Source organism: Oryzias latipes, chromosome 24 (assembly GCF_002234675.1).
Source record: "Oryzias latipes chromosome 24, ASM223467v1".
Classification (NCBI taxonomy): Eukaryota; Metazoa; Chordata; class Actinopteri; order Beloniformes; family Adrianichthyidae; genus Oryzias; species Oryzias latipes.
The window spans coordinates 13,981,200-13,999,499 of NC_019882.2; the positions used below are offsets into that span (position 1 = coordinate 13,981,200).

General features: G+C 40.4%; 1 protein-coding gene across 1 annotated transcript in view; it reads left to right on the forward strand.

Annotated features, from left to right (window-relative positions):
* Positions 1-3,504: 3,504 nt before the first annotated feature.
* LOC101169752 (XK-related protein 6) overlaps positions 3,505-18,300 on the forward strand; it is a 52,261-nt gene continuing 37,465 nt past the window's right edge. Inside the window, exon 1 of the mRNA XM_004083688.3 lies at positions 3,505-4,067. Coding sequence (XP_004083736.1) covers positions 3,505-4,067 — 563 coding nt within the window. The remainder of the gene's footprint in view (positions 4,068-18,300) is intronic.

The window sequence follows — 18,300 nt, forward strand, 5'->3', positions numbered from 1 at the left end:
ATTATTGTGTCACACAAAACCAGGGAAAGAAGCTGTGACTGTTGTTGTATGAGAAAAAGAAAAGAGGAAGAAGAAGAAGAGGCAAGTCTGTTATGTTTTGGTATCAATCCAAAGGGATGGTTAGCTTATGTAGTAAAGGTTGAGAAGGAGATTCCCTGGAGAAGTGTGGGCTGCATGGTTCAACAGGGAAGCTCCATTAGAGAAGTCACAAGATGTCTGAAGTAAAGGTGCTAGTTGGCAGTCAGCAGCAAACCACACTTTCATTTCCTGATGGAAGAGGAGGGGATGTGGAACTTTTATAGATGCTGATTAATTGTGGGAAACAACATGAAGCTGACTTCAAAGGCCATAAATCTGGCAGAAACATAGCTGGGAGGAAAAAGCTGCAGCCTCCAGATATTTGTCTTAATTCCTCAGTATAGTGGGGAGTTCCCGCTCGCTGGGATCTCAAAGAACATGAAGGGACACACGTCGACCTTGAATGACTCCCCATGAGGTAAACACTTCCAAACAGAGCTGCAGAAGAAAGGCAGAGATGTTGGCAGAGGCTTTGGTTTGCCAGTTTGCTTGAGATCTTTGTCAGAGCGGTGATCGTTTGTTGTTTGTCTGTCGGAGCTTCACAGCAGAGGGTTTGTTCTCAGCTTCTGCAGCTCACATCAGAGGCAGCTCTGGATGCACGTCAGAGCTCAGATGGATGTAAAAATCCATCTTCTCACCACAAACCAAATAAATGTCTTTCATCTGAGAATAATAGGCTTTGGGCTAATACAAATAAAAAAAAAATTCCCTTTACATTTTCACAAGGCTTAAAAAGCAGTAACATTTTTGATCCAAAATAGTACACAAATAAGGGGGTTTGATAAATTGACCTTTGGGCTTTTTGGATTGGTTTAAGTGTTTCATTTGATCAGAATTTCTCAATTAAAATTTGTTTTTAAAAAACAATTCTGTCCAAAAGTGGACAGAAGTGATCCAAGTTTTCAAGGTCCCACTCTGAGGACATTTTTTCTGACGATGACGTGGGGACATATGTAAAGAAATTAAACTATAAAATTGCATTTCTGAGTATTTCCTTACTTAAATGATTGTGAATCAGGAACAGATGAAAATTGCCGTAATACACTTTCAAAATACACTGAGCGGGCCATTTATAATACATCAAAAGATGATTTGAAATATCAAAAGGTTTAGATTTAGATTTTATTCGAAGCTGGTTAAGAAAAAAGTTCTTATTCATCTTTTGCCCTATCCCTTCAGGGGTCGCCTCGACAAATCAGCTTTCACTGATTTGCACGATTTGGCAGATTTTTATGCCGGATGCTCTTCCTGACAATACCTCGTATTTTATCTAGACTGGGAACTGGCATAGGGGGGCCCAGACTCACACTGGATGAAGCTCATTGCTCCCTGGTAAAAAAAAGTAATATTCAAATGAAGCAAGCTTTAACCAGAGGATATCTCCTCCCCCCTTATATTTGGTATTGTATTTGTTTTGTCACTTCATCTGGACTTAAAGGACCTAAAGACAAGTACTCAAACTAATGAAGCTACTTGGATGAGTGGTGAAACACTTTAAGAAAAAAAGACTTAGTCCAGATGCCATGACCCAACTCCATCCATCCATCCATCCATCCATCCATCCATCCATCCATCCATCCATCCATCCATCCATCCATCCATCCATCCATCCATCCATCCATCCATCCATCCATCCATCCATCCAATGAACCTGCTGAATCCCTTTTGGGGTCACAGTTGCTGGAGCCATCCCAGCTACTGTTGGGCAAACAAAAAGAGACCAATGAACCTATGAAGCGACTTTTTGGACGATGAGAGGAAGCCGAAGTTCCAGCAGAAAACCTACACATGCATGTGGAGAAGATGTTAACTCCCCATGGGACACAGGGAGGTTTCAAACCAGGACCTTCTTGTGATGAGAGCAACTTTGTAAATTAAATTTTAAAAATGTTCTTTAAATAACCAAAAAAGATCTGCCAATGGGGTAAGGTAAATGTTTTTTTAAGAAAAAATTCTAGTCACTAACACATTTTGCTATTGAAAACCTTTCCTGATCAGATTATTTTTCTTGCAAGATTTTTCTTGAAATAAGGGTCTTTTTATTTTCTAAAGATTCAGTTTTTATAGTGAATCTGCAAGAATTAAGACGGACTTAAGTCCAAGTCTCCATTTCTGATGCTCAAGTAAACCTTTTTGTCCTGACTACGATCATAAGGGCTGCTTGACCTTTTTCTGTTTGTCTTTAGGAGAAGGCAGGGTCCCCTGGACAGGACATCTTGCCATCACAGAGCACAAAAAAAAAGCAATTTTGAAACTCCTATTAACTTAAAACATGTTTAGACTGCAGGTCGAGGCTGGAGAAAAGTCGTTCATCTGCAAGGAAACCTGATTTGAACATTTTTAACACCACCCTCCTGTCCAGTGCAGGGATTTTCTATTTTAAGTTGGAAAACACTTCAGTGTTGCAACAACATCAAGGGCTGGCTGACAGGATGATGTAGAGTCTGCTTGTTAAGAACAGAGCTGGGTTTGTGGGGAAACATGTTTGATAAATGTGCGGAGTGAGACAGAGGAAGTTATGGAGGTCGGACACTGGACAGTTCCAGGAAGAGGGCCTGATCCAATCAAACTCAAGAGACATTTTCATTACAGTTTTGTCCACATTCTCACAGCTGTTCAGCCAGCAAAAACACAGATTCTCTTAGCTCAATCATAATGGCAACATAAGATTTCTGGTTTGAAATAAGAACATTTATTTTAGTTTTCCAAAATGTGTCTACCTCGTTTTTCCCTAATGACGCACTCATTTCAAAGGACGTGTGCCCTAATAACACAAGGACACTTGGACTGCGCATTTGAAACTCTGACACGCACTCCATGACCCCCTTTCTGCACACACTCATCCCAAATGGTGTCACTGTGACTGATCCAAACATCCCTGCCAACGTGTTCCACGGAGTCATGGATACATGTGGTCACCCCCACCCCCCACCCCCCTCCGGCGCGCTTTTTTGACAGCTTGAAACGAGACACTAGATGGCAACCAAGCTGGGAGTGAAAGACAGCGTCTGTATGTAAGAGGATGGAGGTGGGGGGATGAATTACGTCGACGTGGGACAGCGGAGGGGCGGACGGTCCGATGGGACTCAGCCTGCAGCTGGAGGCGAGCTGCAGGGAGGGCGGACATTCAGACAGAGGAAAACGGATGGATGCTGTTTAACGGGGTTTTGGTCACACTGTCAGAGCTTTAAATTTAACAGTTTGAACTTGGAATCCCTTTAATCGGAGCTCAGCGGCGGGAGAAGAAGGAAAGATGCGCTGCGTTTTTGGAGACGCTGACGCACGGCTCGGGGACGGAGTGAGCCGCGGAGACGCGCCGTCGCCCCGCTTTTAGATGGCTCCAACATTTGGGGTGCAAAACAGGTGTCAGGGAAGTGTCGTCACGAACCCCGGAAGCCGGAGGAGGTGGAAACATCAGAGGGAAAGATGGCAGCGAAATCCGATGGTCGCGGGGTCGTCACGGGTTTCGCCCAGCTGCACAACCTGGACGAGGTGGTGGGGACGGGGGAGGACGACGCGCGGAACGGCAGCTCATTCCATATCTGCCACTGCTGCAACACCTCGTCGTGCTACTGGGGCTGCCGGAGCGCATGCCTGCATTACCTCCGGAGGAAAGGGAAGGAGAGGGATGCAGCGCGACCACCGCAGGAGGAGCGCCTCTGGCTGGACTGCCTGTGGATCGTCCTGGCGCTTCTGGTCTTCTTCTGGGACGTGGGGACAGATTTGTGGCTGGCTGTCGACTACTACCACAACCAGAACTTCTTGTGGTCAAGCCTGACCTTATTCTTTGTGCTGGTTCCATCGGTTTTGGTCCAGATCTTGAGCTTCAGGTGGTTCGTGCAGGATTACACTGGGGGAGGACTGGGCTCCGTAGAGGGGCTGAGCAGTAGCAGAGCAGTAGCCACTTTTCAAAGGGACAGATGCTGTCGCCTCTCTGTCTGGGTCTGGCAGACCATCGTGCACATCTTTCAGATGGGACAGGTGTGGAGGTAAGATGAACTTCGAGTTCCCAGAATTGTGCCAAACTCATTCAAAGGATTTCCGCCTCCTCACGCTTACACCCACCCCGGCCAGCAATCGAACGTCTCCTTGGCCGTCACCTGGTATAACCCGATCTGGTGGACATGACTTGAGTGATAACCAGAAGCCATTGCGCTCTCCTCGCATGCCCTCTCTATTTTAGCACACAAATTTGCAGCCACATCCACTAACCAAGTCGTATTTTTTTTTGCACTTTCGGTGACAGATTTTACCCCAAATCAAAGTGCCACATCTGCACAAATAAAAACAAACAAACAAAAAATAAATAAAAAATGGCACCGACTTTCAGCGCAGTTGCGCCATTGCGCTTGTGTGGGGAGGGAACTGTTTGTCCAAAAGAGGGGCTGTACAGCAGGGAGACTACGTGTGATTGAGTGAAGGAGTAAGTGAGCGCGTGCCATGAGCGCCGGTAGCATCATCATAGCGCACAGTAGCCTGGATTCACCTGCTCTCCCTCACCGCAGCAGACACTCCATCCAGAGGCCAGACGAGCATCTGCCTCCACGGCTCACAAAACTCCACCGTCCCCCAACAGACATGATGTCATCGATCCCTCTGCGACGAGCGACTTGCCCCCCCAATAAAAACAAAAGCAAATTAGTGGTTTTAAAAGGTAGACGGCTGCGCGCGTCATAGTAAACGGAGACGCAGGAGCGCGCAGCTCATTTTACTCTGTTTGGGCTGATCAGCCGGCGCGCGTGGGCTGCATTTTTTTTTTCGTTTTGGTGCAGACAGACGCAGTGGCTGGCATTTAATGGGGGGTGTGGGGGGGGGGGGGGTAGTAACGCATGACGGCTGCTCTGAGAGGGGCTGGGAATAAAATGTAAAGCAGCATCACGCTGAGAGCCCGCTGAAAGGGTCAGATGATTTCCTCCTGTATGTAGGGGTTTTTCTGTCTTACAATTGATCCCTGGTGATGGTGCAGTATTTGGCAGCACCCTGTGCCTCTCCTCAGCAATGGACTGCACTAACACACGTGCAATGAACTATTTTGATGCATGAAAAGGTTATTTTTCTTCTCACAGGCTGAATTACTATACCATGCAGGAGCGGTATTACTCCAACTCACTGACCTTTTGATAAAAATGATCAAAGGCCTGAAATGAGAAGCCCTCTCATGCAGGACATTTCCCCTTTTACAGTTTAAAGTAAATATGTATTGTAATTTTGCATTAGGGTCAAAATTGCTGCGTATTGGCATATCCCAAAAAACATCAGAATAGGAGAATCCTCTGCATCATTTTTAGGCTGCATCTGCAATTGTTAAGTAGAGGTTCTGCTAATATATGAGGACAACAAGGCACATTTACAATGTTAGCTTCTGCATGACAGATTGAAGCATCTTATCTGACAAAAACACATTTTAATTTCACGAAAAATACCATTTCATTTTAATCTAATGTGTTTGCACTTCCTCTTTCTTAAGGGTTATTAATATAATAGAACACAATTAAATTGGAGGCACAAGAGGAAAAAATAAACCATCCATCCACAGCTGTCTAGAGAAGCTGACTGAAGTTGGATGAAAAACCAAGCTCTTATAAAATTGGCTAATCAATTTCTTGTGTAGTCTCCATCGGTTGCCTAGCTACCACTACCGCCCCTCTCACTGGGTTGATATGATGTATAAAAATCGAAAGGTTTAAGAACGTTAGCTTTCATAAATTATGTAGACCAGAAGGGAAGTAAGTGATCATCAAACATGAAAAATGATTTACTAAAATATATGTTTTGACCTTAAGGATGTTTCAGTTGGACACAATCCACTCCTGGTTGGAAAGTGAGGGTCAAGCTGGAGCTCATAACCTGCGAAACCCACAGGGCAAACACTTGACGATGATCAGACACCAAGAGGTCAACATGCCACCAGGCAGCAAACTGTTCCATAGGATTTTCAACCACATGACTTCAAATTTGTTTGTTTGATTATGTTTTGGAAAAATTAAAACAATTTTTCAAATTGCAATAAGAATATTCGATAAGTCAGCTGCTAGAGCAGTCGTTTGTGAAAGCGTTATTAATATGGTAAAAACAAGACGAACTGCTGACAAGAGTCAGAAATGCTTTATCATCATGTCTCCTTACTACATTCTGTCTTTCCCTTTGCATTGCAATTAGCTCCACCTTTCCTCCTCTGAGCGCCAGAGGGCCAAGCGGATGGCAGATCTGCCTCGCGGTTATCTCTGTGTTAACTGTTGACAGATTCCCATCTGTAACCCCACCATGTCACCAGTAACCACAGCTCTGTAATGTCCTCCCTTGCTGTGAATCCCCAGCTCTGCTGATGGTGTTAAAGATTCTGCTGGCGTACGCTCAGCAGCTCGGTGGATCTTACGTACACAAAGGTCCCTAGCATGGTGATGGACAGCTTTATCAGCGGCCATCTCCTCCCCCCTACTGTGCAACAAAGTTCTATAGGAAAAGATTTGTAAGCTCAATGTTGTCAGATGTACCAGTTTGAGAAGTTATTTTTTTTTATAAATTTAAGAGTGTGGTTAATAGTTTTGTAGGTCTGCAACCATAAAATTGGTCAAAGCAGTGATTTGAAAAAGATAAGTAAAGTGAAAAGATGTTTATGTGGAGGTTTGTTTCACTCTGTAACCAGGCTCTGTTTACACTTGCTGTTTGCTCATCAGAACATTTGTGCCCACTGAAGAAAATCCTGGAAACGAAAGTCTTAATTCACGTGCAAGTGAATCCTGATGTGTGTCAATACAATGTGAATATGCACATTTTTCAGCAAATTCAAAAACACAAGCATAAAGAAATGATTCACACAACATGCAGCTCGTCCAAAAAAGCAGAAATTAAGAAAAGTTTATAAAGTTGAAGTTATAAAATGTGAATGTCATGATCAACATGCAAGAATCAGAAGACTAAAAAGTCTTTCTTTTTGATTTGCTTATTTTTTGGCCATCACTCATCACTTGAGCAATACCACCTGTGAATAAAGGTGTGAGGAAAGTGAGACATTTTCAGCTAAACCCAAATCAGCCAAACTATCGTAATGTGAAAGCACCCTGAGTTTTCAAAATCATAGATGTTTGAATGCATATAGATGGATATCTGTGCAGCTATGAAATAACACTCCAGAAGTGTTTTTTTCCCCAGAAATAACAACTTTTTTGTGGGAGCTGTCCGGTGCTGAAAACCCATCTCTGGTATACAGATGCTGATTATTCCCTGTTTATTTTTTTAATACATAGGGTATTTTGAAATGTATTTGTTTCAAAAATTAATTTTTGTAGTCATTCATTGTAGGTCAGCAGGAAGAACAGTTCTGTCTTTGCTCATAATGTGTGATTCGACAAGTTTTGCAATACATGTTTCAAGAGAAACACGTATTTTGGCTATCTATTTCTACTCTTGTTAAACAATAAAAGCCCAAAACACTATAAATAGTTAATTTTTGAGAGTATGTGCCAGTGTGTCAGGACACAGTTTCTGAATTAAGTGTGAACAATTTGATTTTCTTCAATGATCACAGTTAATTGGGTTGGTGGATGGATTTTTGTGTTGTGTCATTGAGGAAGTTGTGAGCTCCTTTCCTTTTAACTGTGTCACACTGTCTAAAATGCATGAACATGTCTCATTAAGAGCTACTAAGGAAGTTAATAGCAGCTTGAGAAGATGTTGCAGTGCCAAAAATATTTTTAATGCTGATAATCTGGTTGCTTGGATTATACTTTAATCCAAAACAAGAGTGGTCTCAGTGCCAAACAAAGACATCTCTGATTGACTGTTCTCTGGTATGTTAATAGTAATAGAGGCAGCAAAAGGAGCTAACAAAAGGCTTTTTTGGCTGGTTGGACTGTTCATAGGTGTGCGGACACAGTGAAGCATGGGGCCAAGGCGATACATGGCAACCAGGCGCCATGGTGCCGAAAAAGCAGCCGTGGGTGCAAAAGTGTGAAATGACAAGGCTTGGATAAATCAATGACGATCCATGAACATTAGTTTAATGTTCAGATAGGGAAACATGAGGACATCTCATTGTAGTTGGAGTGGAGCCACTGAAAGTATTTTTTGAAAAAAAGGGGAGAGGGATATTTTTGCTGCATTATGACACCCAACACAATCCATAAAAACCCTTAAATCTACTCAATTATTTTGAGATTTTGCAAAGAGAAAAATAACTCCAAAGGATGCAATAAAGTGGATAAACTATAATACGACCCCCATTATCTAGGTATTGAATGGCTGTGCACAAATCTAAAAACAAACTCTTAATTGTATTCAGATATATATCTTATTTACAGACTTTTTTCTCCTCTGGGAGAGACAGTCTAATACTCCTCGTTTTCCAATTAGTGATGATAACAGGGGACAAAACGTTCTTTCTGTGAAAACCCCCAATTATATGACAGAGGAGCGCATCAAAATTCAAGGAAGTGGCTTTCTGGGAAAATGTGGCAGCGGGGAGTAAATCCACAGAAAAACATCAAGTGGTTGAGAACCATATACTTTAGTTATTTCAAAAGCGATGAAAAGTATTTGGAATGAGGATTCAGCTTAAGCTTAGGTGCTCTCTGAATTTAAACGTTTCTTTTTTAAATAATGTGTATCATTAAAATCAAGAGGCTTGTGTTTTGGTTAAAGGGGGTAAAACCTCAGAATGAACGAGTAACCAAGGTGCTCAGCTGATTGAGGCTTTGAGGCTCATTTCTGTAGGAATATTGCCATCTGTTAATGAGGAGAGCTCTTTAGTTAGACTCAGTAGGAATGAAAAGCCTGTGATTTAGCTGCCAAAGGCTTGTTTTAAAGCAAAACTAAATTTTTGAGTGGAAACCCTAAAGATATTAATCATCTCAGCTTCTCAATGGTTTCGACATGCAGTCAGATGCTTTATTTCTTATTTCTGCAGCAGCTTTCAGACTTACTTAACATGAAGTGTTTTCCACGAGCTTCATATTATACAAAAAAACAAAAAACAAAACTCATACATGCAAAGTTAATTATTGCATCTCTAATTTTGCATATGTTTTTGCTGAAAGTGTCAAACACGTGTTTCAAAAGGATTTATTATTTATTGTTTGACTACATTACACCAGGCTTAGAATAATCCAACTTTAAGGGTTTTCTTCAATGTTACTCACTTAAAAAAATAAAAATATTACTTCTGAAATATTTGTTGTTTTGTAATAAACAAATCATATACTGAACAAAAACAAAACTGTGACTCAAAAATCAAGGTTTGAAAGGATTCTGGGCAAACTGCATCCTTAATGGAGATATACTTAAATTTATTAAAATAGGAATAAAAAAAAGGGTTGGAAAATACAAGTATTTTACAGATTTGTGTTAGTTGATTACTCTGATATCACAAGCAATGAAAGAAAGTGTTTAAAGTATGTTATTAAATACAAAAAAAATAATTAGATAGAATAAATACAAAATTACTGAGTGATGAGAAAATCTTAAGATGAGATCCTTAGAAAAAAATAAACAAATAATTGTATTCAAATAAGTACTAGTTTGTTTAGAGCTTTATTAACCAATAAAAAACCTTCAAATCAAGCCTCACACTGACTAAAGGCCAGTCACAACAAGCATGAGGACAGAGAACTTAAGCAATTGTAATTTAATGTGGAGTCCTTATCCGTGCTTGCATTTATTTATTCATTCATTTATTCTGTCTCTTCGAGTCCCTTTATCAAAGAATGAAGACACATAATGCGTAGAGCGCTCCTATGGCACTCTTATTTTGAAAAATGACATTTCCCCAGTCTGAAGAAATAACACTTTCTGTTATATTTTTCAATAAATTATTAATAATTCAACTTTAGTGGATTTTAATCCTATATTATGGAATAATGATGTTGTCTCCCTTCCTTGCTGACTTACATCCTCCTAGAATTTCCTTGAAATTTTGCTGAGTTAACCTGAAGATTTGTTTTATTTAAAATGTATTTTTAGAAAGAAGGATCTATAAGCTGCTTAATGAGGTCCCAGTTAGACCCGTTTTATTTGAATCCTTTATGTGGGAAAAAACTACCATAACACAGTTCTAATATCCAATGGACTACAAAAGGGTAAAAAGTTGCAAACATTTACCTAAAATATTAATTTTGTGTTTAACTGTAGCCTTATTTATGTTATTTGACAACACATGTTCCATCCTCATTCTGAGTTAGTCCCAGTTTGCTTTGGCATATGTTCATGTGTTTGCACTCATTTCTTTCGGCTTTAGTGCGGTTTAGCCTGCATGCTGTTGGAACTTGGCTCTCGCCGATGCAAAATTTATCGACACTCAAGTCTGTTGTTTGTCGTGCGTGCCTGACTCCGCTTGGCAGTCACTGTGGCCTCATAGGCTCAAGTCTCTGCTGTTTCCCTTCTAAACAAAACCAGAAAAAATCTATTGTGATGAGTAATAGACCACACTTGTGCATCGGGTATCATCATTACCTGGACCTGGGGGGTATCTAATGGGACTTACTGAAAGTGCATTTTATCTGAAGTCCCTCAAAGCCCATGCTTGCATTTGTAACATAAATTCATGCTTCCTTTTCTCCTGAAATAGGTAAGGCTCATGTTCCCAGATGTACAATTTAAGATCATCATGTGCTTTTTTTTGTTTGCTCTCTCCCTCCATTAGTGCTGATGGTGAGCCCAAGCCAGAGCATTACCATCTGTCTTCCCCCTGCAAAGTTAGCATACATTTATATTTTTGTCCCCCCATATCGCTTATACCTATTACAGTTGTGTGGCTCCTCATAAAGCCTGTTATTTCCCACCCTTCATCTTAAAAAGAGAAAACACTCTGTCCTATCTTCTCATTTTCCGATTTGCTATAGTTAGAAGGGCCATGTGCTCAAACCCGGTGTCCCTTACCGCTACTTAAAGTCATCATGCTGCCTTCCTCCTCTGCATCTTTCTCCTTCTATGACTCTTTCCCCATGTTGCCTTCATATAAAGCTGCACTTGACCTCCATTTCTGTCAAAGAAAGTGGAGCATCTGGCTGCTGCCCCACTGCAGCTCAACACTTCCTCCCATCCTCTCCCGGCTCCCCCTTTTCCTGTCATACCACCCATCTTTTACTCCCCAAAGAGCCCTCCTTCAGATGTCCCGCAGTCATTTCGGTCTGACAAAACGGCTCATTTCTACAGGAAGCTGTCACACTTTATTTCACAAGTCCACCTGTGGCTTTACCAGTCCCTTCTACAGTACATGCTGTTCATCTAAAATCACAGCTGGTTAGGAATCTTTCAGGTTTACTGTGAAGTGGATGAGAGAGATAGATATAGAAGAATAAAACATAAAAGAAAAAGGTTTCTTACACAAGAGCTGGTTATCTAAAATATGTTTAAGATTGAACTATGTTTTTTAAACATATACAGTCTCAAGTTATTTGATGATTTATAAATATGAGGTTTGAAACAAGCCCATTTATTTTTGGTTAATCCTAGTTTTATTGTGTTCATCAATTCTTCACTGATGCAGAAACAAATGAACAATTTAGAAATGTAATAAAGTGGCCAATGAGTGTATGTATGTCTGCACATGCGTGATGCCAATCTCCTGTTCCCTCACATCCCAACGGTGATCTATTGGGCTGAGATCTAACTATGGAGAACATTTGATTCCAGTGAACTCATTGTCATGTTCAAGAAACCAGTCTGAGGTGATTCCAGCTTTATGACATGGAACATTATCCTGCTGGAAGTACCATCAGAAAATGGTACACTGTGGTCATAAAGGGATGGACGTGATCAGCAGCAATACTCAGGTGGGGTGTAGTGTTGTTGGTACTAAGGGGCCCAAAGCGTGTCAAGAAAAAAATCCCCCACACCATGACACCACCACCACCAGCCTGATCTGTTGAAACAAGGCAGGATGGATCCATGCTTTCATGTTGCTGATGCCAAATCCTGACCCTCCCATACAAATGTTGCAGCAGAAATGGAGACTCATCAGACAAGGCTACCTTTTAACAATCTTCTAGTCTAATTTTGGTGAGTCTGTGTGAGTTAGAGCCTTAGTTTCCTGTTCTTAGCTGACAGGAGCTGCACCCGGTGTGGTCTTCTGCTGCTATAGTCCATCTGCCTCCAGGTTGGACGTGTTGTTCATTCTGAGATGCTATTCTGCAGACCTTGGTTATTAAGTTACTGTTGCCTTTCCATCAGCTGGAACCAGTCTGGTCTTTCTCCTCTTACATCAACAAGACATTTCTGACCACAGAACTGCCACTCACTGGATGTTTTATCTTTTTCACTGTAAACCCTAGAGATGGTTGTGGGTGAAAATCCCACTAGACCAGCAGTTTCTGAAATCCTCAGACCAGCCCGTCTGGCACCAACAACCATGCCTCGTTCAAAGTCACTTCAATCACCTTTCTCCTCTTTCTTTGAACTGCAGCAGATCTTTAGACCATGTCTACATGCCTAAAAGCATTGAGTTGCTGCCAAGTGATTGGCTGATTAGAAAACAAGATGCTTAACATCTAAACAATCAGTGTAATAAACTCACAAGTTTTTTTTCTCAAAAGTTATTACATCCATCCTTTATTCTCTTGCAATTCAATAGTTGGAAACTATTTCTAGCTCCATGTGGAGATGAAAAATGGTGTAGTAACACCCCCCCCCACCACCACCACCACCACTACAAAACACACTGACACACCCACAAACAAATACACTCATTTTTCTTAAACATTTCTTAAACTCTTATTATCGGTAGTTTGCTTTGTTGTGCTTGTGGGTCATAAGGTTACTTACTGAATCTTTTAGTTTTATCTGTTTAATAGGTTTATTTAGTTAGTTGTCTAACCAAACTCCTTCTGTTCTCTGAATTTGCGTCATATCAGTCATAGACCTTCAAGGATCAGATCTGCATTTTGTTACAATTCAATTAAAAGTTTCTTTTTAGGCTCTCTCTTTCACATTGTTTGTCTTAGAGTGAAAGAGAATATTAGCAACAGGTTTCACTATAGGCTTTCGTCCGGCAGCCATCATGCCGATACAGAAAGACCAGTAATTCTCTTTTGCGAAGATGTGCGCACATAAAAAAGCCATGTAAGTTCAAACTAAATCAACTTGACTAAGACTCGTACTGAACATGAGTAAATGTGCTCTTGAAAAAGTGTGAAAACATGCACAGGAGGTGTGAATGTTCCTTTGCCTTATGCTACAGTGAATATGGAGAGGCAGTTGACTCACCTCATATGGAGGGCTGCAAAACATCTGATCCTGTAAGGAACGGCAGAAGAGTTTTGCTTTTCTGAAAGGTTAAATTTAATCAACCTTAACCTTAACTCATTTCTAGTTCAAATCCACCCATTCATCCATTTTTTAAATCTGCTGTATCTCTTTTAGGGTCATGGGGTTGCTGGAGCCTATCCAAGCTACTGTTGTCATTCACAAGACTACTTTAAACTGTCTTTAGTTAAAAAGATTGCAATTCAGAGCTGGATGTGGAAAAAACTAAAAAAACAGAGAGAAGAAACCAAGTCCAAACTGAAACTTAGATGTAGATAAGATAATTAAAAAAAAATATTAGCCTACTTTTTTTATTTCTCTATGTGAAAATGTTGACATATTTGTAGTTTTGATCACTAATATACTTAACTATTTCCTAAAACTCATTCACTGATAACTGATAGAGCTATGGATCATCAGCATAATATATATATATATATATATATATATATATATATATATATATATATATATATATATATATATATATACATATATTATATATATACGTATACATACGTTTATACTTATATACATTTAAACATTTAATAGACGTTTTTATATATGTATATATGTATACGTATGTATATATATATATATATATATATATATATATATATATATATATATATATATATATATATATATATATATATATATATATATATATATATATATATACATATACGTCTATTAAATGTATATAAGTACTGATGTAAAGATTAATTCAAGACTTTAGAGAAAACAAAAATATATACATATATAATGAAGGCAGAAATCCTATAGTTTTTTAGACCAAACATTTGATATTTATTGTGAAAAACCACAAAATGTATAAAATCTAAAACATAAATATTTTATATTTTTATAGTGTGAGTTTATTGCTATGCAACCTTGTTGATGATGACACAAAATCAGGAAAGAGACACTTCTTGTGGAAAGAAACTAAATGTAATAAATTAGTTTAAATTAATTAACAAAGAAGAAAAATTGGAATAAATGGAAAAAAATGTTTTAAAAATGGGTGAAGAGAGGAGAACCTGCCACTAATTAAAAGAAAACTTTAGACTTGAGGACTCATCAACAGAAACAGCAGCAACATTAGACACCAGCCTTGACAATCAAAACATTGTTCCAGTTCCACTGCAATGGTTTATGGGTGAAATGCAGCCACACAGATATTTTCAGCCACTGTGTCTAATTGGATTAGTCCAAAATTCCTTGAAAAGGACAGAACACTTAAAAAATGGCAGGTGCTAAATGCGAATTCCCCAGACTTCATAGAGTCACTTTAAAGATACGCCATTATTCAGAAAAGCACATCAAAAATAGATCGACCAAATAGAATCACATAAAAACTTTCTTTTAGTTTTCAAATGTGGGCCTATGTTTTCGTATTCATTATGGAACACAGTGAAATCATCTTAACATTGAAACTGCATACTTCTGCCACGCAAATCGCGTTTAGTGTGAACGCAGCATCAGAAACACAACTGCCCTAACTGGCAGGATTTTATTTGACTTTAAGTTTAAGTTAAGTTTAAGGCAAATTCTCAAAACTGATTATCAATGTAGCTGACACCCATGGATCAACATACGGTAACTCTAGACATTGTGTTTATATTTATAGCGTTGATTGTCTTTACGAGTAATATTCCATCGCATTTAGCTCAGATTTGATCTTATTGGTATTTTATCTGCTTTGTAATTTGCTGGCTCAGGAGCAGAGTTACACAATTTGTTTCAGTCTGTGGTGAGGTGAATACCTCTGTGTTTAGTTGAGTGTTATTGTACTGCAAATGCTGTGAGCTTCTTGTTAATACATGTTTGTGCATTAATGGCTGCTAGGGGTGTGACGAGTCATTTTAACAGCAATTTGATTCATATCAACATTTGTGGTTGCTGATATGTGGTTGTTGGTTTTTTTTACACAAAAGTAATACAAACAGAACATTAATAGAACATTATACCACAGCGTATGATCACATGTCTTTGCAAAATTCAAAGTTTTCCCACACATTAGACTTTAATGATGGCTGGATAGCACTTGGTAGTTTTTGCATTTTAGTAAAATACACCTACTATGTCTCAATCCACATGGTGTTCTCCAAAATAGATTTAATCGATTTATTTCATTTGGCCCTACGACAGACTGGCCAACTATCCAGGAAGTACCCGGCCTTCACCCAACAGTAACAAGGATAGGCTCCGGCAACCCTGTGACCCCAGAAGGAAAATAGCAGGTTAAGAAAATAGATGGTTGGATGGATGGGTGGGTTGGTGGATGGATGGATGGATGGATAGATGGATGGATGGATGGATGGATGGATGGATGGATGGATAGATGGATGGATGGATGGATGGATAGATGGATGGATGGATGGATGGATGGATGGATGGATGGATGGATGGATGGATGGATGGATGGATGGCAGGATAGATGGATGGATGGATGGATAGATGGATGGATGGATGGATGGATGGATGGATGGATGGCAGGATGGATGGATGGATGGATGGATGGATGGATGGATGGATGGATGGATAGATGGATGGATGGATGGATGGATGGATGGGTTTATGCTCAGTAGCTTGGAGTGTTATGCATAGTCTGGGAAGATTTGTAAAACGTTTAATTATAAGTCTTTGAAATGAGCGTAACATTTATTTGAGTCCAAGGTAGGTGAAATGTAATAGCAGAAGACGACTGTATATGTGTAAATATGTGTAAAGGAAAATATAGCATTGCTCTGTGTACTTATTTTTCATTATTTTTATGGACATTTGAGTTTTTCAGGGTTTTAACACATTTATGACTTTTGTTGTGGCTGACTTTTAACAAAGGCTACGTTCACACTGCAGGCTGAAACGACCCAATTCCGAATTTTTTGTCCCTAAGCGGCCCAATTCCGATCTTTTCATGACAGTCTGAATGACACAGATCCGATCTTTTCAATTGCGACCCAGGCCCCGTGGATTTGCCGTCCTGATTCCGAATTGTAGCCGTTCTTTTCAATTGCGACCGCCGTCTGACCGGCCAGGCGACATGATTCCGAACTGTACGTCATCGACACGCAACAAACGTCATCATTTTGCGTTAAAGTAGGCGGGAACGAGAACGTAAACATCAACCATGGTGGACGATGCTGCTGAGATCAGTCAGTGGAAGGGAAGCGAGGTCACTGATTGGATTAATATTTGGGCTGATCGCTCTTTCCAGGCCAAACTCCTGGGGCCTCATTTATAAAACTTTGCGTAGGATTTGCGTCAGAAGTGGCGTACGGATGAAACATAGGATGTGCGTACGCACAGAAATATTCGGAGTTATAAAACCGTGCGCACGCACATCCTACGCATCTTTCTCTTAATAAATCACAACCAATTCTAAATGCTGCGCAGCTTTTGCGGCCTCATGACACGCCTATAGTTGCCCATAAATAGTCCGTGAAACGCCCACAAATGAATATTCATTGATTGCGAAACCATGCCAAACACGGAGAGAAAATCAAAAAAACGTAACTTCACTCAATGTGAAGTAGAAGTTATTGTTGGCGAGGTGGAAAAGAGGAGAATAATGTTGTTTGGAGGGCACAGTGTGGCCTTACTAATGCCAAAAAGGCACGTGGCAGACGGCGGCAGACGCCGTAAATGCTGTAGCCTCACAACCTCGGACCGTGGCCGAAATAAAAAAGAAAAGATCGGACATCAAAGTCAAGGCAAAAAAACGTCTAGCGCTGACCCCCCCCCCCCCCCCCCCCCACACACACACCCGTGTCTGCCACGGGTGTGTGTGGGGGGGGGGGGGGGGACACCGGAGCTGACCCCTCCTGATGAGAGACTGGCGGCAATAATTGGGGAATCCCTTTTAAGTGGAGTGGTGACTGAGGCGCAGGGGGACACCGAGCGCCAAATGCACCGGGTGACACACCCCCAAAAGCCCGCAGAGGAAGTCGGAACCGGCTCATAAGCCACTCGTCCTCTTTTGCCAACAAGTCTTCTTGCTGTCTAAAGATGCGTTCACTCCGAATTCTTCCATTTGCCACATCTTCTAAGAGCGCAAGATCAGCCATTGTGCGTCATTACGCATTGTGATGGGGCATTTTATTTCCATCCATTTAATTACATCTGACAAGCTGCAGATGTCGGTAATAATCGACGTGGAAATGGGAAATTGATCAACGCAAATGTAATTTCTTGTTGCTTTCTGAATGGTCGAGACATACGCCATACATTGTTTCATCAAAAATAAAACAAACTAAAGGCATATGCATGAATACCATAATTCTGTAGCTTATGAAGAAATGTTTTAACATGAAAACAACTTTCCCGAGTGGACAATTAATGCATCTCTCTCTATATATCCATCTGTCTGTCTAATTGCACCTATATCTGCTCCGCCAGACGGACACATTGACGGGAATGTCAGTTTTGTACATTATTTCGTTCTGTTAAATATATTATTTATGAGGATGAATTGCACAACATGCCAATATTGCAGAAAATATTTCACTTTTCTTTTTGCAAATATGTGTTCATTTGAATTTCTGTTGTAATTTTCGTTTGATTTTTTTTTTGTTTGTTTCACTGCTGATCGGTCCAACGGGTGTTCGTGTAGGCTGTTAATTGTAAGACTTGCTTTGTGAAGTCTTCATGTTATTTATGAGAGGCAGTATTGTCATTTTCACTTTCACATGTTTCTTCCATCTGCCGACGGTGCCGCCGTTTCTCATTTCACCCGTTTTTGTGCGTACGCCTGGGTCAGAGCTTGCGTGAAGGACCGCACATTTTCCCGTCAAGTTTGCTTTTTATAAATCTCAACTATTGCGTAGAGAGTGGCGTACGCCTTCTTTTGTGCGTACGCAACCTTTATAAATGAGGCCCCAGGGCTCTTATCGCAACTGGGCGGTTTTTGAAAAAGATTCCAGATAAATGGCAGAGCGTGGTGTTGAACCTTTCCCGCGATGACTTTTTTTTTCTTTCTCCCCT